The sequence below is a fragment of the Aethina tumida genome, chromosome 3 (assembly GCF_024364675.1).
Source record: "Aethina tumida isolate Nest 87 chromosome 3, icAetTumi1.1, whole genome shotgun sequence".
Taxonomy (NCBI): domain Eukaryota; kingdom Metazoa; phylum Arthropoda; class Insecta; order Coleoptera; family Nitidulidae; genus Aethina; species Aethina tumida.
The window spans coordinates 1549338-1570585 of NC_065437.1; the positions used below are offsets into that span (position 1 = coordinate 1549338).

At 33.4% G+C, this 21248-nt stretch overlaps 5 protein-coding genes across 5 annotated transcripts; 3 read left to right on the forward strand and 2 right to left on the reverse strand.

Annotated features, from left to right (window-relative positions):
* Positions 1 to 2413: 2413 nt before the first annotated feature.
* LOC109606580 (xaa-Pro aminopeptidase ApepP) lies at positions 2414 to 16963 on the forward strand. The gene is made up of 10 exons (XM_049965383.1): positions 2414 to 2573; positions 14438 to 14655; positions 14710 to 15121; positions 15169 to 15436; positions 15487 to 15754; positions 15814 to 16027; positions 16082 to 16315; positions 16379 to 16453; positions 16507 to 16682; positions 16738 to 16963. Exons 1-10 carry the CDS (start codon positions 2537 to 2539, stop codon positions 16936 to 16938), a joined length of 2103 nt encoding a protein of 700 aa, XP_049821340.1. The 5' UTR covers positions 2414 to 2536; the 3' UTR covers positions 16939 to 16963.
* LOC109606579 (catalase-like) lies at positions 6800 to 8738 on the forward strand. The gene is made up of 5 exons (XM_020023121.2): positions 6800 to 7049; positions 7099 to 7370; positions 7427 to 7600; positions 7661 to 8175; positions 8229 to 8738. Exons 1-5 carry the CDS (start codon positions 6978 to 6980, stop codon positions 8717 to 8719), a joined length of 1524 nt encoding a protein of 507 aa, XP_019878680.2. The 5' UTR covers positions 6800 to 6977; the 3' UTR covers positions 8720 to 8738.
* LOC109606578 (catalase-like) lies at positions 9977 to 11926 on the reverse strand. The gene is made up of 5 exons (XM_020023120.2): positions 11888 to 11926; positions 11562 to 11833; positions 11336 to 11509; positions 11070 to 11281; positions 9977 to 11014 (listed from the first exon to the last, which is right to left on the reverse strand). Exons 2-5 carry the CDS (start codon positions 11714 to 11716, stop codon positions 10215 to 10217), a joined length of 1341 nt encoding a protein of 446 aa, XP_019878679.2. The 5' UTR covers positions 11717 to 11833; positions 11888 to 11926; the 3' UTR covers positions 9977 to 10214.
* Positions 16964 to 17013: 50 nt separating the features above from the next.
* On the reverse strand, positions 17014 to 18864 carry LOC109606460 (STAM-binding protein-like). Its single transcript, XM_020023011.2, has 8 exons — positions 18665 to 18864; positions 18332 to 18599; positions 18110 to 18282; positions 17878 to 18061; positions 17689 to 17826; positions 17523 to 17635; positions 17282 to 17381; positions 17014 to 17218 (listed from the first exon to the last, which is right to left on the reverse strand). Exons 1-8 carry the CDS (start codon positions 18772 to 18774, stop codon positions 17138 to 17140), a joined length of 1167 nt encoding a protein of 388 aa, XP_019878570.1. The 5' UTR covers positions 18775 to 18864; the 3' UTR covers positions 17014 to 17137.
* Positions 18865 to 19161: 297 nt separating this feature from the next.
* LOC109606458 (uncharacterized) lies at positions 19162 to 21248 on the forward strand. Its single transcript, XM_020023010.2, has 5 exons — positions 19162 to 19408; positions 20320 to 20679; positions 20728 to 20935; positions 20990 to 21062; positions 21124 to 21248. Exons 1-5 carry the CDS (start codon positions 19285 to 19287, stop codon positions 21127 to 21129), a joined length of 771 nt encoding a protein of 256 aa, XP_019878569.2. The 5' UTR covers positions 19162 to 19284; the 3' UTR covers positions 21130 to 21248.

Here is a 21248-nt window from a genome sequence, read left to right on the forward strand (position 1 = left end):
TTTGTTTGTTTTATTTCATCATAACCTACCTATTTTACAAAATTTAAAAATATTGATTATTATAATAATTAGGAAAAAAAAAATAAAATAGTTTTGAACAGATATATCATACTTTTATAGATTTATCCCCTCCAATAAATTAAATACATTAACTGAGTACATAAAATCAATGAATTTTACTTCTAATGTATTTATTTCATTATTCACCCATTAGAGGTGTTTGATAAACTTTAGAGGACAAAAAACTAGAATAGTTTTAAACAGGAATGACATACTTTCAAAGGAACATTTAATGATTTACCTTCTCTAAATTAAATACACTAATTGGGTGTACAATCAATGAATTTTACCTCTAATGTATTTATTTCATTATTCACTCGTTAGAAGTTATCAAAAACCATTTATAATCTAAATCCCAATGATTTTGTTTCTATTAATCTCCTGAGCAATATGTAAATATTGAAATTATAATAATTGTGTTTGATAAACTTTTGAAGATAAAAAACTAGAGTAGTTTTAAACAGGAGTGACATACTTTCAAAGGAACATTTAATGATTTACCTTCTCTAAATTAAATACCCTAATTGGGTGAACAATCAATGAATTTTACCTCTAATGTATTTATTTCATTATTCACCCATTAGAGATTGTCAAAAACTATTTATAATCTAAATCCCAATGGTTTTGTTTCTATTAATCTCCTGAGCAAGATGTAAATATTCAAATTATAATAATTGTGTTTGATAAACTTTAGAAGACAAAAAACTAGAATGGTTTTAAACAGGAATGACATACTTTGAAAGGAACGTTTAATGATTTACCTTCTCTAAATTAAATACACTAATTGGGTATACAATCAATGAATTTTACCTCTAATGTATTTATTTCATTATTCACCCATTAGAGATTGTTAAAAACTATTTATAATCTAAATTCCAAAGATTTTGTTTCTATTAAGTTCCTGAGCAAGATGTAAACATCCAAATTATAATAATTGTGCTTGATAAACTTTAGAGGACAAAAAACTAGAATAGTTTTAAACAGGAATGAAATACTTTCAAAGAAACATTTAATGATTTACCTTCTCTAAATTAAATACACTAATTGAGTGTACAATCAATGAATTTTACCTCTAATGTATTTATTTGATTATTCACCCATTAGAAGTTGTCAAAAACTATTTATAATCTAAATCCCAATGGTTTTGTTTCTATTAATCTCCTGAGCAAGATGTAAACATTCAAATTATAATAATTGTGTTTGAAAAACATTTGAAGACAAAAAATTAGAATAGTTTTAAAAAGGAATGATATACTTTTAAAGGAACATTTAATGATTTACCTTCTCTAAATTAAATACACTAATTGGGTGTACAATCAACGAATTTTACCTCTAATGTATTTATTTCATTATTTACCCATTAGAGATTGTCAAAAACTATTTATAATCTAAATCCCAATGGTTTTGTTTCTATTAAGCTCCTAAACAAGATGTAAACCTTAAAATTATAATAATTGTATACTGATATACTTTTGAAGACAAAAAACTAGAATGATTTTGAACAGCAATGCCATTCTTTCAATTGAACATTAACGATTAACATTATTTTCTAAATTAATTGGGTAATTACAAAAAATTAATGAATTTTACCTCTAAAGTTTTTATTTTAGAGGTTGTCAAAAAGTTTATATTACTTAAATCTCAACAATTTTGTTTTTATCAAGATTTTAAGCAAGTCGTATATATTTAATTTACAATTAAAGTGTACTATTACTTAATTTAACACAATTATTTTAATAAAAAACACATTTATAGTTTGGGTTTTTTTATTTAGTTTAATGGACTTTACATCATCAGTCATATTCTTTGTTTTACATCATTAATTTTAAATAAACAAATCGATTCAAGTCGCATTCTAATTCTATTATAAATTTAATGTTTAATTAATCGTTGGGCTCACATTAAAAATGAAAAAAGGGTCTAATTGATTTATTGTTAGACTTAAAAATTACATAAAATGAATAGTTTTACCTCTAATGCTTTGATTTGATCAATCCATCTCTAATTTTTATTGTTTAATTGATATCTAAACAATTCGTTTAATACAAAAGTGATTTGCAATAATTTTTTACTTAATTTTATTGCCACTAAAAGAAAACATTGATGTTTTTCAATAAATTAACCACTTAAATTGGTTCCAGTTGAACCCGGACTTAGTAAATATTTGTACGCTCAGTACACATCGAAAAGCAACTTAATTAGTTTACCAATTGAACTTTTCAATAAATTACTCTTCATTATCAACAAATGCAAATTTTTTTGGCGCACCACTCGCACACCCACATGCCCCAACACGCGCATGCACCATTTTCCAACTTGTCCAAATCTCCCAAACATTCCCATCAGTGAAGTAAGTAAGTAAGTTGCGACGGGCGCGCGAAAAGTTGACCGCGATTATTTTTAAATACTAACAGTAACAATTTGAGTGCTGCATTTAATGTGAAACAATTGTTTTGTGCCCCACAAGAAGGACATCATGTACCTGCACAAGTCAATCGCTTTATTAACTTTATGTGAGTTTTAATTGGTGACCACAGGACAAAATATTAGTTTAATCACCACTTTTCACCACCTGGTGAAGACTTTATTAAAAAGACTTAATGTTTTTAGTGTTTAAACATAATTATTTAGCTTAATTATTAGACAATCAGCCAATAAGTTTATTTTTATGGGGGCTTATCAGGTTTAGCAACAGTTCAACTTCAAAACAAACCTTTTATCTCACCACAATTCAAAATATGCACTAAAGTCTAAAGTAATGCATCTGCGGCTAAAATTAAGAAACTATAAATATTTTTAATCAAATGTTAGTGACCCAGTTTACGCGTTCTGATTTAATAAACGACTTGGCTAGACTAATTTCTCGAGCATAATTTATGTGGCCAACAATTGAATGTCAAAACAATTTTATTATTGTTAATATCGGACGGTGATGCGTAAAATTGTCTTTGAACCTTTGATGATTATCAGGGAAAGGTTATAAATAGGGACGTGCATCACAACAATAACTAAAACGTGATAAAAATAACATAAAAAAGCTAAAATTAGTGAGTGACACAGACCAAAATTAAAAACCACTACATTAAATACTCTGGTGTGGAGTCCAGGGGGGTTTCCCTCACCCCCAGCCACTTTTCAGACGCCTCCTTTTCCTTGCCTGAAGCACATTTTTATCAATTTTTAATTTATTTAAGTGATTAACTAATTAATAAAACATTTACAAGCAACGTTTACATAAAACACACACAAAGCCGACCATTAAAACACCATATATGTACATAAACAATGCCCGTGTGTGTATAAACGGCATGTGAGATGCGTATTTCGAAACTCCTCGCCATGCTGTTATCCTGATTTCAAGCACATATGCACCACGCGCCACGTAAATATGTGTGTGAGTCCTTTCCATCATTTTGAATTAAATAATGATTTATTTACATACGCCAAATATGATACAAATTTTTAGGTTAGGTTAGGTTGGCATAATACTTTATTTATTCATTCTTAGTGCTGTTATTAAGTTAATTTACTAATTTTAGTTAATAAATTAACAATAATTGATTATGAAAAGTTTATAACCACTTTACACATCAATAATTGGATTATTTATTTAATCATTGATGAATTAAATATGGCGGAACAACAATTACTGAAATAAAACGATTAAATACTGTTGTGACAGCTTTATAAGCTTTAATATTATTTATGTACTTATTGAGCACAAATTTTAACTAACCTAGACACAATTGGGAACTTGAATGGAGGCCAAAAAATTGTGGAAAAAGTAAACATTAAAATTAGATATGGTTCTAAAAATAAACAATAATTGATACTGAAAATATGTATCACAAATAAAAATGTACGTAGCCTTAAAAATTTATAAACTTAATTCATTAAGAACAATAAATAACAAAGTCTAATAAATAAATTCTTCTTTGCTAAATTCTGATTGTATATTTAGTTTTGAGGTTCTAAAAATATAAGTTTAAAATTTAATATTACACCAAATAAATAACATATTTCACTGCAGTCGTTTATCTCCAGTTTTCTATTTTTGATACCATATTACTTAATGTAAATTTGACCCTCCTTATTTATTTCCACTCCCATCAGTGGCGTGTTGGTCTTCACTTATAACTTACACTAATATTATAATAAATAATGGCTTAAGCACCATAATTAACTCAAATTAAGTTACTAAATAAAAAAAATGATGGTTTTCTGTGCCAATAAACGTTTTATATATGACAAATTAATAGTTGTGACTGGTTCAATTTACTGAAAATCTTAAATAAACTGATGACTATGAATCAAAACAGTGAGGTATAATGATGTATGGCCCTCTGAGCTCACCGCCTGTAAAATCTGGGTTAATAGTGTATAAAAAGGAAGCTCAATATCATTTCGCTCCGTTTTATAACCATAGGTGCGCCCACTTACACACCCTTTTACCCTTAACATTACCAGACTGACAGACCACCATTATAATATTATAACATCAGTTATTGCCATAAAAAATGTGGATCCTGTTATGTTTTAATGAAGTAATAACGTAAATTGACTTTACGGTTGCCTCATTGGTTTATTTTCAGATTTTTTTTAACTAGTTGGTTTCGACATAACATATTGAGTATTTGTAATAAGTGAATCATTACTATTTTTAGGGCTTGATAAAAATAGCCTAATTTTCTAATATTTCAGAAAGTAAGTGGAAAATGTATTCTGAAAAATTATTTTACTCTTTTACAGGGAACTTATATTAATATTTCATGACTAATGTCTGCTTTGAAAACGGTTCTTTGAACCTATTTCTTCACTGTCTTTTATCTGTATAAATAAAAATACATTAAAGTGGAATAGTGGTTAAATCAAATATAATTTTATTTTTATTATCTATTAATATATACATAATAATACCTTTTATTTATTTTACCCATGAAAATACAAAGATCTTGCAGTAAATAAGTTATAAAAATAAACATACTACTGTTTTTAATCAATAAAAAGTGTGAATTTAATGTGTATATTTAATGATTAATTCTTTTTTAACAAACAGTTCCTTGATTTTACTATGTTTTTATTCCTTTACCTATTTACCCATGTAAATAAAAAGATCTTACAGTAAATTAGTTGTAAAATTAAACATAATACTGTTTTTAACCAATGTTTAGTACTTTCAATTTAATGTTTTTTACAAAGAATTTAAGTTAATATTTAATGATTAACACTTTTTTAAGAAACAATTCCCTAAATATATTTATTTTACTATATTTTTATACCTTTTACTTGTTTTATCTATGAAAATAAACAGATCTTACAGTAAATTAGTTGTAAAATTAAACATAATACTGTTTTTAACCAATAACAAGTTGGTACTTTGAATCTAATGTTTTTTACAAATAATTTAAGTTAATATTTAATGATCAACACTTTTTTAAGAAACAGTTCCCTGAATATATTTATTTTACTATGTTTTATACCTTTTACTTGTTTTATCTATGAAAATACAAAGATCTTACAGTAAATTAGTTGTAAAATTGAACATAATACTGTTTTTAACCAATAACAAGTTGGTACTTTGAATTTAATGTTTTTTACAAATAATTTAAGTTAATATTTAATGATCAACACTTTTTTAAGAAACAGTTCCCTGAATATATTTATTTTACTATGTTTTATACCTTTTACTTGTTTTATCTATGAAAATACAAAGATCTTAAAGTAAATTAGTTTGTAAAATTAAACATAATACTGTTTTTAACCAATAACAAGTTAGTACTTTGTTTTAATGTTTTTTACAAAGAATTTAAGTTAATATTTTATGATTAATAGTTTTTTAAGAAACAGTTTCCTGAATATATTTATTTTACTATGTTTTATACCTTTTACTTGTTTTATCTATGAAAATACAAAGATCTTACGGTAAATTAGTTGTAAAATTGAACAAAATACTGTTTTTAACCAATAACAAGTTGGTACTTTGAATTTAATGTTTTTTACAAATAATTTAAGTTAATATTTAATGATCAACACTTTTTTAAGAAACTGTTCCCTGAATATATTTATTTTACTATGTTTTATACCTTTTACTTGTTTTATCTATGAAAATACAAAGATCTTAAAGTAAATTAGTTGTAAAATTAAACATAATACTGTTTTTAACCAATAACAAGTTAGTACTTTGATTTAATGTTTTTTACAAAGAATTTAAGTTAATATTTTATGATTAATAGTTTTTTAAGAAACAGTTTCCTGAATATATTTATTTTACTATATTTTTATACTTTTTACTTGTTTTATCTATGAAAATAAAAAGATGTTACAGTAACTAAGTTGTAAAAATCAAACATAATACTGTTTTTAACCAATAACAAGTTGATACTTTGAATTTAATGTTTTTTACAAAGAATTTAAGTTAATATTTAATAATTAATACTTTTTTAAGAAAGAGTTCCCCGAATAATTTATTTTACCATATTTTTACTCCTCTTACTTGTTTTATTATTATTGTTTGCATTATTTTCATCTTTAAAGTAATATTTTATTAAAAATATTTTTGTAAAAGACAATTACTTGAATAAATTTGTTAATTTTATTATGTTGATTTAAATTAGTGATTATATTAAACATAATATTGAGATTAACATATAAAAAACACAGTTAGTTTGTTTTTTTATTATTTTATAAATTATAATTTGATCATTTTAATTATTTATAAATAGATATATTTTTGAATTAAGCCAAATTCTCAGTATTGTTTGTGAAAAACATAGTTTTAACCACAAATAATCGTATTAGAAATGCCCAAAACATATTTTTAATCAAATTTCTATACATCCGGTTGACGATTAAAAACACCACTATATATTCGCCCCATCGAAAAACCAAAACTCAGTCCGAACCAACGGTGTGCCACCATGTCGAAATTCGAGTTCAAAAAACGCGACACGGCCTCAAACCAACTCCTCGAATACGCCAAGAAACATTTCGTAAGTCTCGCCCGCCAAATTGTCGTTATATTTAAACCGGCGATTTTAGGACGACGACCATTCGACGACGACAGGATCGGGCAATCCTGTCGGCGACAAGGACGCCAGCCTGACCGTCGGTCACCAGGGCCCCACCTTGTTGCAGGACATCGATTTGATCGATGAACTGTCCCATTTCACCCACGAACGGATACCTGAGAGGGTGGTGCACGCCAACGGGGCTGGGGCCTTCGGTTACTTCGAAGTTACTCACGATATTACTCAATATACGGCTGCTAGTGTCTTTGCTGAGGTTGGCAAAAGAACCCCCATTGCCATAAGGTGACTTTAGTCATAGTTATTGTGGGGAATAACTCTATAACAGTGTGGTTTCAAAGGTTTTCGACAGTTTTTGGGGAACGTGGTTATGCTGACACTGTCACTGACATCAGAGGCTTCGCCATGAAGTTCTACACTGATGATGGTATCTGGGACTTGGTTGGGAACAACACCCCAATATTCTTCATTAATGACGCCATACTCTTCCCCAGTTTGATCCACATTCTAAAAAGGCAATTAACCTATATAATATAACCAGAATTATAGCTGTAACTTCAGTTATTTACTCGTAGAAACCCCAAGACTCATCTACGTGACCCAGACATGTTCTGGGACATGCTTTCCTTAAGGCCCGAAACAACCCACCAAACAGTCCTGATGTTCTCGGACAGGGGAATCCCCGCCAGCTACAGACACATGCACGGCTACGGCTCCCACACCTACGCCTTCGTCAACAAGTTCGGCAAGTTTTTCTACTGCAAGTTCCACATGAAAACCAACCAAGGCATTAGAAACTTGGCGCCGGAGTTGGCGGCCAAAATAGCCGGGCAAGACCCCGACTACCACCTGAGGGACCTGTACAACGCCATAGAAAGCAAAGACTTCCCATCTTGGGACTTCTACGTGCAGATAATGACCCCGGAACAGGCTGCGGAGAGTCACTTCAACCCCTTCGACATGACCAAAGTGTGGTACCACGCCGACTTCCCCCTAATACCGGTGGGGAGGTTCGTGCTGAACAGGGTGCCCAAGAACTACTTCGCAGAAGTGGAACAACTAGCCTTCGACCCGGCTAACTTAATACCAGGTGGGTTAAGCCCCTAAAACTTGAAGGAATGTTTCATCAGTTGAAACCTGCAGGAATCGAACCGTCACCGGACCGGATGCTGCAAGGACGCCTCTTCGCCTACAGGAACACCCAGATGTACAGACTGGGCACCAACTACCGACAAATTCCAGTCAACAGGCCCTTTAAAGTGCACAACTACAGCAGGGACGGTGCCCACAACATAGACAATCAAGGGGACGCCCCCAATTACTACCCCAACAGCTTCCACGGGCCCGAGAACGACAAGAGGGCTGACGCCCTCTCCCCAGTCCTCCACGTGGACGCCCACGTGAAGAGGACCGACAACAATTCGGAGGATAATTTTACGCAGTCGAGGGTTTTCTATCAGAGGGTGCTCAAGCCGGACGAAAGGGAGAGGCTGGTCAGGAACATTGTGGAGAGTCTGAGACTGGCCAACGGGGTGATTCAGGATAGGGCCATACAGAACTTTTCCAAGGTCGATCCGGACTTTGGGAACAGGATAAGGAGGGGAATCAAGGCTCAGACACATGCTGAAATATAAATAAATAAAATTAAGTTGATTTATCTTACTTTTGACCTAACCTAACCTAACGTAGCTTACGTATCCATATTTTTATGAAAATTTGCCTGTTTAGATAACTTAACCTAAACAAACTGGGGATTATTTCTCTGAGGTCACTTTTTATTGTTTTAGACCACTTTTCTCTTTATAGTATATGTTATTTATAAACATTTTAATGAAAATTTGCTATTATTTTGACACTTTTATTACTAAATACGCTTAAAGACAAAGGTTTTCTTTATATATAATTGAAGGAAATATGTTCCTGAAATGTAAATTAATAAATTCACTAATAAAACTCAGAAAAGTCATTTTCATTTGAATAATTAATACTTATTACGTATTAATTAAGTTGATTTACCATTCTCTTAACCTAACCTAACCTAACTTATCTTATATATACATATTTTTATGAATATTTGCCTGTGTAGATAACCTAACCTAAAAAAATTGAGGATTATTTGTCAGTGATAACTTTTTATCATCTAGCACCATTTTTCTCTTTAGATTTTATCTTATTTAAAAACATTTTAATAAAAATTTGATATTTAAATATTATTGTGATATTTTATCATTAAATATTGTTGAAGACAAAGATTTTCTTTATCCATAATTGAAGAAAATATGTTCCCAAGATGTAAATTAGTAAAGTCGTTAATAAAAGATATAAAAAAGACATTTTTATTGGAATAATTAACATTTATTACATATTAATTAATTAATTATCTTTCTCTTAACCTAACCTAACCTAACTTATCTTACATATACATATTTTATGGATATTTGCCTGTATAGATAACATAACCTAAAAAAATGAGGATTATTTCTCTATGATAACTTTTTATCATCTAGCGCCATTTTTCTCTTTAGATTTTATGTTACTTACAAATATTTTAATGAAAATTTTGATATTTAATTATTATTTTGATACTTTACAAAAGGATTTTCTTTATCCATAATTGAAGGAAATATATTCCAAAGATGTAAATTTGTAAATTCACTAATAAAAGCCATTTTCATTTGATTAATTAATATTTATTACATATTATTTAAGTTGATTTACCTTTCTCTTAACCTAACCTAACCTAAGTTATCTTAAATATACATATTTTTATGAAGATTTGCCTGGATAGATAACCTAACCTAAATAAATTGAGAATGATAACTTTGTATCATCTTGGACCACTTTTCTCTTTAGATTTTATCTTATTTACGAACATTTTAATAAAAATTTTGATATTTAAATATTATTTTGATACTTTTATCATTGAATATGGTTAAAGACAAAGATTTTCTTCATCCATAATTGAAGGGAACGTGTTCTCATCAAGTAAATTAATGAATACACCAAAAAAGAATATAAATAACTCAATTTCATCTGCATAATTTATATTAATTACAAATATATTAATGAAAAATTAAAAACATAACAGAGTAAACATAAGATAATAACATAAAAACGTTCCGGCAAAGTTTACAAGTCGGCGTGCGTCTGAATTTTCTGAAGCTTCTCCCTCAGCACGCGTCCCAGTTCCGGATCGACGTTCGAGAAGTTATTAATAGCCCTGTGCTGCAGCACGTTGTTCGCCAACTTCAACATCATCACGATATTGTCAATCGTCCTCGCCTTCTCGTCCGGCTTGAGCACCCTGTCCCACAACAGCCTGGCCTGAATATAATTGGTGTCGTCCTGAGCGTTGTCCGTCCTGTCGGCAACCCCCACTAAAGGAATGGCCGGGGACAAAGCGTTGGCCCTTTTATCTGAGACGGGGCCCCTGAAACTGTTGGGGTGGTAGTTGGGGGCGCCACCTTGGCTGTTGATGGTGCCGTAGCCGTCTCTGGTGTACGTGTGGAACTTGAACGGACTGTTGACCGGCAACTGGAGGCTGTTGGGCCCCAAGCGGTGTCTGTGGGTGTCGCCGTAGGCGAACAGCCTCCCCTGCAACATCCTATCGGGACTCGGCTCAATTCCCGGTATCAAATGAGCCGGGTCGAAGCCCATCTGTTCCACTTCGGCGAAGTAATTCTTGGGGTTCCTGTTCAGGACTATCCGTCCCACTGGTATCAAAGGGTAGTCGGCGTGCAGCCACACTTTGGTTACGTCGAAGGGGTCGTAGGTGTTGGTGGCTGCTTGTTCGGGGGTCATTATTTGGATGTAGAAGTCCCAGGAGGGGTAGTCGCCTTTAGCTATTGCGTTGTACAGGTCTCTGATGTACCAATCTGGGTCCTCTCCTGCTATCCTGGTTGCCTGGGCCGCCGTCAGACCCTGTATTCCTGCATTATCATTAAGACAATGGTTTAAAGCTGTCGTACAACCTCCCTGACTTACCTTGGTTGGTTAGATAGTGGAACTTGCAGTAGAAAAACTTGCCAAACTTATTAACAAAGGCAAAAGTGTCAGAACCATAGCCGTGCATGTTGCGGTAAGTGTAGGGGATCCCCCTGTCGGAAAAGAATATCATGGACTGGTGTGTGGTCTCGGCACGCAAGGTTATCATGTCCCAAAACATGTCTGGGTCACGTAGGTGCGTCACAGGGTTCCTAAAATTGATCACCACAGTGAAGAATGTACTTAAAGTAAGTTCCTGGTGGTACCTTTTGAGAATGTGAATGAAACTAGGAAAAAGGGCGGCGTCCTTGATGAAAAATATCGGTGTATTGTTGCCTACAAGGTCCCATATTCCGTCCTCAGTGTAAAACTTGACGGCGAACCCTCTTATGTCCCTTACAGTGTCCGGATAACCCATCTCACCTGCCACTTGAGAGAACCTACAAAGATTTAGTTAACGACCAACAATTTGCCCATAAACTAAGCCCAAACCTGACAGCCAGAGGTGTCTTCTTGCCTATTTCAGAGAACACCTTCGCAGCAGTGTACTGGGTGATGTCGTGGGTCACTTCGAAGTACCCGAACGCCCCGGCACCCTTGGCGTGCACCACCCGTTCAGGGATGCGTTCACGATCAAAGTGGGACATTTCATCAATGTAAAACCAGTCCTGCAATAAAATTGGGCCCTTTGGACCCACTGTTAGGGTGGCATTTTGGAATGGGTTCGGGTTCCCTGACGTTGTGGTCACTGATTCCTCTTCGTCCTTAAAAATGTTAACAATTTTATTAGGTTGTTGTGATTTTGTGGTTTACTGTGCCTCATGTTCTCTGGCGAATTCCAGCAGCTGGTTATCGGCTGGTTGTCTTACGTATGCACCACCACCACCACCTGGCATTGTTACAAGTCAAGTTTTATGTATGAAAAAGACTGACATGGTGCATTCATTTAGTTTTCTGGTTTATATACTTATACGTATAAACAAATAAGCATTTTTTACTGTTAATATCTTTACCACAAAAACATGTTTTTAATGGTAAATTGTCATAGTGTATCTCGGTTATATTTTTTAACAGATAATACATTTTTTAAGATTAATCTGCACATAAAAATATATACACAACAGAATTAATGTTTAGACAATTAAAGTTTTAGGTAATATATGTCTTGTTTTAACTTATTTCACTCTAAAAGTTCTTTTAAACAAGTGAAATTATTATAATTTATTATAAAAACGTAATTTAAAGATCATATTGAAGTAGTAAAACTAAATACTAAAAAGTTAATACATAATTAGGTATAATAAAAAATGTTAATATATGTCTTACATTAACTTATTTCACTCCAGAACTTTTTTCATACAAGTGAAATTATCATAATTTATTATAAAAATGTAATTTAAAGATTATATTGAAGTAATAAAACTAAATGCATAAAAGTTTATACATAATTAGGCATAATAAAAAATATTTCTTATCAAATTAGTTAATATATGTCTTGCTTTAACATATTTCACTCCAAAACTTCTTTCAAACAAGTGAAATTATCATAATTCGTTATAATAAATGTAATTTAAAGATCATATTGAAGTAGTAAAACTAAATACTAAAAAGTTAATACATAATTAGGTATAATAAAAAATATTTCTTATCAAATTAGTTAATATATGTCTTGCTTTAACATATTTCACTCCAAAACTTCTTTCAAACAAGTGAAATTATCATAATTCGTTATAATAAATGTAATTTAAAGATCATATTGAAGTAGTAAAACTAAATACTAAAAAGTTAATACATAATTAGGTATAATAAAAAATATTTCTTGTCAAATTAGTTAATATGTCTTACTTTAACATATTTCACTCCAAAACTTCTTTCAAACAAGTGAAATTATCATAATTCGTTATAAAAAATATAATTTAAAGATAATATTGAAGTAGTAAAACTAAATACTTAAAAGTTTATATATAATTAGGTATAATAAAAAATATTTCTTGTCAAATTAGTTAATATATGTCTTGCTTTAACTTATTTCACTACAAAACTTCTTTCACACAAGTGAAATTCACATAATTTATTATAAAAAATGTAATTTAAAGATTATATTAAAGAAGTAAAACTAAATGCTTAAAAGTTTATACATAATTAGGCATAATAAAAAATATTTCTTATCAAATTAGTTAAAATATGTCTTGCTTTAACTTTTTTCACTCCAAAACTTCTTTCAAATAAGTGAAATAGTTATAATTTATTATAAAAATGTAATTTAAAGAGTATATTGAAGTAGTAAAACTAAATACTAAAAAGTTAATACATAATAATAAATATTTATTATTAAATTAGTTAATATATGTCTTATTTTAACTTATTTCACTCCAAAACTTCTTTCAAACATGTGAAATTATCATAATTTATTATAAAAAATGTAATTTAAAGATATTTCTTATCAAATTAGTAAATATATGTTTTATTTTAACTTAATTAAATGTGTTTAAATTGACATTTTCATTTAAATTTACAAAGCTGGAGTGAGCGAAGAGGCAAATATTGATTGAGCAAATCCTCACAGAAATATATATCCAAATCTAGTGTAGGCATTATCCTTTACAACTCCTGTTTAGTCTGTTATCCTGTGACCCGAATCCAGTGTTGATCTCCCACGCCTGGATTATCAGTCCAGACTATCCCTATCGACTATCCGACACATTTCCGGGATTGAAACGGTTCAACGAACAATTTTATTGTCATTTGATAAATGACAAACGAATTATTTTGTCAATAAATAATTTTCAACGATTACACAAATTTATATCCTTTAAATACCTACATTTATTCATCAAATGATAAATAATAAACCAATTTATCACATAAAATATTCTAAATAACTAAAATATTGTGCTAGAGTATTAATTAAATCATTTACCATTAATATTAATAATGATAATCTGTTATAATTATTATTTTAATATAATATTATAATTATGATATTAAAAAATAGGGTTGATGTGATTATAATCTATTAATTGTTCACATTTTTAAGGGAAATTAATGATATTTATTATAATATTATGTATATTGTTTAAATAATAAACTACATTTTTATACATTTTGTTTAAATTAAACGAATTAACGTTAGATTTAAATATATTTTAAAGTGTTTCACTTTTAATACTATACTCATACCCTTCCACCACGTTCAGTCCTTGACTTCGAGGTGTTTATTGTAAGGATTAGCGTCGCGACGCGTAACGACGGCGCCTAAACGCCTCCCCCATCATGTTTCCCTGTTACCAATGACGCCACATACGTTCACCTATTGACAGAAACACCCTTAAACGCCGATTAACTTTATTAAACAGGTAAAATTTCAGGCCTTCTCCTCGGCTTCTGTTCCTGCTACAACGAAGAGCTGAAACAAAGGGGCGAGCTGAGGAAGGCGTGTTCGAGACGCGGTCACATTCGCCAGCCTGAAAGACGAGTCGACACAACGAGCAGACTGACCAAACTCAGGGAGATAATGAGATCCGAAGTGGCACTGGCTATGCCAGCAATTGACGCCTACATCGTTCTCTCCGGGGACGAACACCAAGTACCTTAATTAACAGTTACTTAATTGGCCTAGGGTTAAATTGCTGTGTTTCAGAGCACGGACGTGGACGAGCACGACAGACGACGGGAGTACATCTCGGGCTTCAGCGGGTCGTACGGGGACGCCATCATAACGCAGCACAAGGCTGCCTTGTGGACGGACGGGCGGTACCACCTCCAGGCCGACGAGCAGATGAACTGCGACTGGCTGCTGATGAGGGAGGGCCACAAGAACATACCCTCCAAAGCCCAGTGGCTCAAAGACCAACTTCCGTTCGGCTCCAGAATCGGCATCGACCCCAAAATCATATCGCAGCACATGTGGATACAGCTGAAGCACGAGTTCCAGGACGCCCACCTCAGGTTGGTCGGCCTGAACAGCAGCCTCATCGACCTGATTTGGCCGGAGGACGAGCGGCCGCCCAGGAGGAGCAAGGACGCCTTCGTGTGGGACATAAAATACGCAGGTGTGCAATGAATTGTTATATTCAGGTCATGAATTCGGGTATTGCAGGCAAGAACTACACGGAGAAGCTGGCGGAAACGAGGCGGGAAATCAAGAGGTGGGGCGCGGACGCCATGGTGGTGACGGCCTTGGACGAAATATCCTGGTTACTCAACATCAGGGGCAGGGACGTGCCCTACAGCCCCTTCGTGCGAAGCTACGTCATCATTGAGGAGTACGACGTCTATTTCTACGTTAACCGAAGCCAGCTGCTCAGGAACAATGTCACGCAGTACCTGCAGGCGGCTGCACCTTATATAGTCTCTGACACCGTCATGTAAGTACCCAGGAAACCTCTGTTTAACCTTAATTCACTCTAATTTTTAGCATAAAAAGCTACGACAGCATTTGGAACGACTTGAAGACGAAATCTCAGAAGTACAACAAAATCTTAGTACCTAGCCATTGCGTTTATAGTGCGGGAGCCAGTCACGCAATTTACAGCCACATAATTCCTGAAAAAATCCTCCCCAGGCAATCACCAATCATTTACTTGAAAGCCAACAAGAACCCCACCGAAATAGTAAACATGAGAAGTGCCCAAATCACTGACGCAGCTGCCTTCTGCGACTGTCTAGCTTATTTCGAAAAGCGGGTAAGAATTTACTCAATAGAAAGTGGAAGTAGTCAAAGGATTAATCTTGTAACTTCCAGTTTAAAGTCGGTGACTCGTTCACTGAAATGGACATGGCCAAAATCCTGGACACGTACCGTTACGAACAGAACCTGAGTCTGGGCAACAGTTTTAGGACGATAGTAGGTTTTGGATCGAACGCCGCCCAACCCCACTACGAACCCACCCCCAACACCAACGTGCAAATACTTGACAACAGTACCATCGTACTAGACTCCGGAGGACAATACTATAGTACGTTGTACGTTGAAACTCAATCAACTGAGTGAGTTAATTGGTGTTTTTTAGGTGGCACGACAGACGTGACCAGAACGATACACTTTGGTACTCCCACAGAGGCACAAAAGGAAGCCTACACCAGGGTACTGATAGGGGCCATACAATTTTCCACTCTGACCTTCCCAAGCAACATGAGGATGTCGGCCGTAGACGTCCTAGCCCGCTCCCCACTTTGGGAGGTCGGCCTGGACTATTTGCACGAAACTGGGCACGGAATTGGGGCGTTTCTAGAAGCTCACGAATGTAACATAACTAAGTAAACGTAAAAAAGTATAAACCCCATATTAACGCAGTCTTTATTTTTAGCCCCAATTAAAGTCTATTACGAATCTGACGTCAGTAGCCAACAGGAGTTCAAGCCGGGCTATTTTTTGACCAACGGTACCTTCGGGAAACCACTCAAAGTGCTTGATTTCAATTTAGTTTTGTTTTAGAACCTGGATTTTACAGTGAAGGGGAGTTCGGAGTCAGGCTGGAGAATGTGCTGGAGGTTATCGAGAAGCCCTGGTTGAGGCACACGTCCGGGCACGAGTTTTTGGGCTTTAAGGTGCTCACTTTGGTACCGTACGAACCGAAGTTGTTGAAGCTGAGCCTTTTGTCGGTCCACCATGTAAGCCTGCATGTTTTGTGGTAATGAAGTGATTAAATTTAATTTGTTTCCGTAGAGGAGATGGATAAATAATTATCACGAGCAAGTGCGAATACATGTGGGAGCGGAGCTGAAGAGGCAAAATAAAATGGACGGCTTCTATTGGATGATGGAGAAAACGAAACACATTCCAGAGTATGGACACAGTAATATTATTTCCTGCCAACCAGTACTTATTTTTGTTACCAATGTATTTTTGTTAATAATTTTATTTTAATAATTATAGTTGTCATTATTTATAACTTTGTTATTATTTACTAAATTGATGAATTAGTGAATGAAACAACAAGAGGAAAACAAACATATTTATTTGTGAAAGCGTTAATAAAAAATACTAGTAAGAATCACAGTTAATTTGCAATAAATAGAATTTTTATAGGAATATAAAAAGCTATAACAAAAACATCTATTAAAACTTAAGTAGAACACTTTGTATTATATCTAAGGTCTATGACTTCCAGTGCAGCATTGTTGTCGATCCTAATATGTGACGCCACCTAAAAAAACAATTAAATATAAACAAACTAATATTAATAATTAATTAATTAATTAGCTCCTACCACAAACAATTCGGGCTGAGTAACATGAGGATGGAACCCCACTTTGGTACACTCAGATATGTACTTCAAACCAAAGGTTGAAAGGGTGAAAAACCCAGTTCTGAAATTTATAAATTAATTTACTTAATTTGCTCTATATATTTATAAGTTATATATTTATTTTTAGGTTAAGTTAGGTTAGGTTAGGTCAGGTTAGGTTAGGGGAGGTTAGGTTGGGTTGTTTATATTTATTTATATTTACTCATTGTATTTTGGTGAACACACAATGGCAATAGCCTCAGGCATTAACAGTTGATACGGACAATGAGTATGCAAGTCCACACTTGACAAAAATGCAGTCTGTGTAGGATGAGTCTAAAATCAGCCCAGTAATTATTTAATTATTAATAACACCCGGGGAAACTTACGTGGATCCACCCCACAGTAATTAAATTATACTGATCCTGAATGTCGAAAATCTCCTCTTCGTTCATGGTAATACATGAGTCTGCAGTCCCTTTTTGCTTTGGTATTATTAAGTGGGTTATTTTCAGTTGGTGGTTTTCCTATAAGTTAATCTTTAGTGAGGCCCCACTAGATGTTTTAAATTAACTTACTAGTTTGCCTGTAAGAATCCCACAAGTTTCCACTTGGTTGTTCGTGTTGCTGGCAGCTTTGACTTGGAACAAAGTCATGACTTTCATTGGAATGATAATAGTCCTCAGCACATTCTTGTCGAAATTATCTAAGACTAGTGAAGATGGCTTGGAACTTCTGTCAACGCTGGGGACCAACTGGTCACTAAAAACTTGGCTACAATTTGTGCCCATTACTAATGTTTAAACAAACCTGCTGGTCTTGGCTGGTGAAGTTGGTGTGACGCTACTCCTTTCATCATCAGGGTAAGACACTTGATCAATTGATGGGGCAACAACAGTCGGTTCCTCCTGACGAGTTGTACTAACATACGTACTGACGTCCGGAAGACTAGGCTTTGGCTCTTTTATCGTCGCCTCCCTTTTCTACAATAACTTCATTAATTTACACCCCCAGTAGTGAATAAATACACACTTTTTCAGCCAAAAAGGCGTTATACTCCAAGGTGTACTTCTCCAAGAGTTTCTGCTTCAGTTTCTCGGCCTTGGGCAGCACCTCCTTCAGGTGGATCTGATTGTCGGTCTTAAGTTTAGACGGGACCGTTTTGAAGTCCGGGTGTTTCCTAATTTTTTCCAGGAACAAGGTCATGAACTTCAAATAAAGTACGTAGGCATTTTCCAGGCTCCCTTCCTTGTAATAAACGTTGGCCATTCGTATCATTTCCAACCCAGACCGGTAATATCTAAAAGTTAAACCAATATTAGTAACAAATTAATCAAATAATTTGTTTTGTAGTAGTAGTAGTACTTTATGGGGGCCACATGATAGTCTACATCCATTAAATTGCAATAATCTATTAGTTGTTTTAATCTTTCGTCTGGTGTCAGACAATTGTACGGCTTCTTTTCGCACGACATTGTCGATTTAACTAAATCAACCAGTCGTATATTACTGTTGTGAGTTTCACATCAACAGGATGTAATGTAAATATTGCTCAAATTTGATAAGGTTAAGTTAAACGTCAAAACCCACCGTGTATTATTGGTTGCCTAAAATAAGACTAAATAAGGCACCGATGGGGGATACCCAGGTTCGACCCCCGGATTTAGTACTATTTTTTTAAAATAAACTCTGTTTTTTATTGCCGTAACATTTGCCCTGTTCATAAATTAAATTGGTTAAATTTTAAAGTTGTATGTAATAACAACAATTAGCGTCCAATTCTGGGATAAAAATCCCATTGGTGTTTAATTCTGGGAAACCCATTACTCGCTGCATAATTCAACGAAACGTATTAGTAATAAGAGAGTATCGGTGCTCATAGTTTAAATGTCGTCACAAATACACAATTAAAGAAGCACAGTCGCCAGTTGTAAATACTTGATATGATATCTGTGATATCTGTACTATTAATTATATGAGATTAAATGTGTTATAGTTTGTGTGATAAAAACCAGTGTTATTACCTATGGGAAACAGATTTTTATAAAAGGACCATGTATTTTGTGGCGAAAGGACTGTTTTTGACTTTTCTTATCATAAGTGTGAATGGTAAGGCCAAATATTTCTGATTTTTTCATTAAAACTCCCCAAAACTTGATTAAACTAATACAATAAGATAAATAATTTATTCCCACATAAGTTATTGGTTTAATTTATTAAATATGAAGTCGCATAATCATTACTTGACCGGTTAACTGTATTTTTTCTTTCTATTTTAAGTAAACGTTAAACAAATACACCACTGTGTTTACTCAAATTAACATCGCACTTATTTTATAAATTATAAATAAAATATACGTGTTTAATTTTCCTGTTTTGCTGCTGTAAAATATTTTTAAATGCTTGGTACCGGTTTCTAAGTAAGTACATAAAAATATAATAAATATTTCCAGGTCATCTTTTAATTAATATTAATATTCTTAGTATTAGCATTTTTAATAAATATATAAACAGTGCGATGTTAGTACACAGGCACATTAAATATTAACATTATTATAGCTAATATTAAATTAATAGTTTAACCCACTTTAATGGTGTGTGTTTAATTATAAGATTAATTACTTTATCCTATTGTAATTTAATAAATTTATAATATTATAATAGTGTTACATTGTTAAGTAGAGCTGCTTTGATAAAAAAAATTGTGTTATTCAAGACGTGTTACCCGTGACATTAAAATTAGAATGCCAATCTCTCTTTTAAATATTTATAATCTCAATTTTCTTAAATATTTAAATTTTAAATTAAAATTTTGGATTGTACCAACATTGTGAACAACAATAGCCGGTTTATTATTATTTGGACGTCCAACTAAAGGTGCCCGCCAGTTTAAAAGTAAATAATTTATTTGACCTTTTTACTGGATGGTTGATTAAAGCAATTACGCCTGGGTCAAACAATGTTAACTTCATTAATCAATTAATAAGCCCAATAAATCAGATATTCGTTAACAATTTTAGGGCTGAACGACGCCGACTCGCCGCCCGATGAGTTCCCCATAAAAAACTTCACCTCGGGCATCAACAAAACTGTTTTAACCAAAACCGTATCGAAGAAGTACGTAAAGAAAGACTCGCAGCCCTCCACGTTGTTCCCGGGCCAGACCGAGCCCGCCGACGATGTCCTGGAGGAGAACAAGAACAGGGTCAAGTCGGTTTACTACAACGTGACGACCAACACCAACAACACGACGCCGTGGGCCACGCTTTCCGCCAACGTCACTTATTTCAACGAAGAAGCGGCCAACTTGTACACCAACAGTGAGGGACATCCGACGTCTTACAACAAGTCGGAGACGGTGCCACAGGCAATACCTAAAGGTAACCAATTGGTTCCCCCTTAAAAAACAATGATTAAACGTCTTTTAGGCACAAAAATTGATGATGAAGTGGAGGAGATACAGGACGGAACTAACACGGAGGAAAACAGAAGGCATAACCCTTTGGAAATGAAGACTCCGTCCTCCAGTACCTCAGGAACACTCCATGGACAGTTGGTGGGAATAGTAGTGGGTTCCTTTGTAGTATTTTCAGTCTTTGTATACGTTGGCTTATTGAGTTATCGAAAATATTTAGAGTAAGTCCCCTTTCAACACAATTTTACGTTTGCTCAAACAAATATGTTTTACAGGAATCGATATGGAAGTAGGCAATTGTTGGTGGAGGACGAGTTTTACAGTCCTGCTGGAATGCAAAACTTTTCGGTGAGTTAAACAAACCAACAAAATGACGTTAGTACTAAATAAGTACTTTACTTTGTTTTAGATATAACTTCATAATCCAGGACTTAGTTGCTATCGACAATGAGCCTACCCACGTAGAGTAATGTATAAATTGTAAAATAAACTGAATTATTAATTTTTTAAATAAATTAGCTGTCTGTGATATTA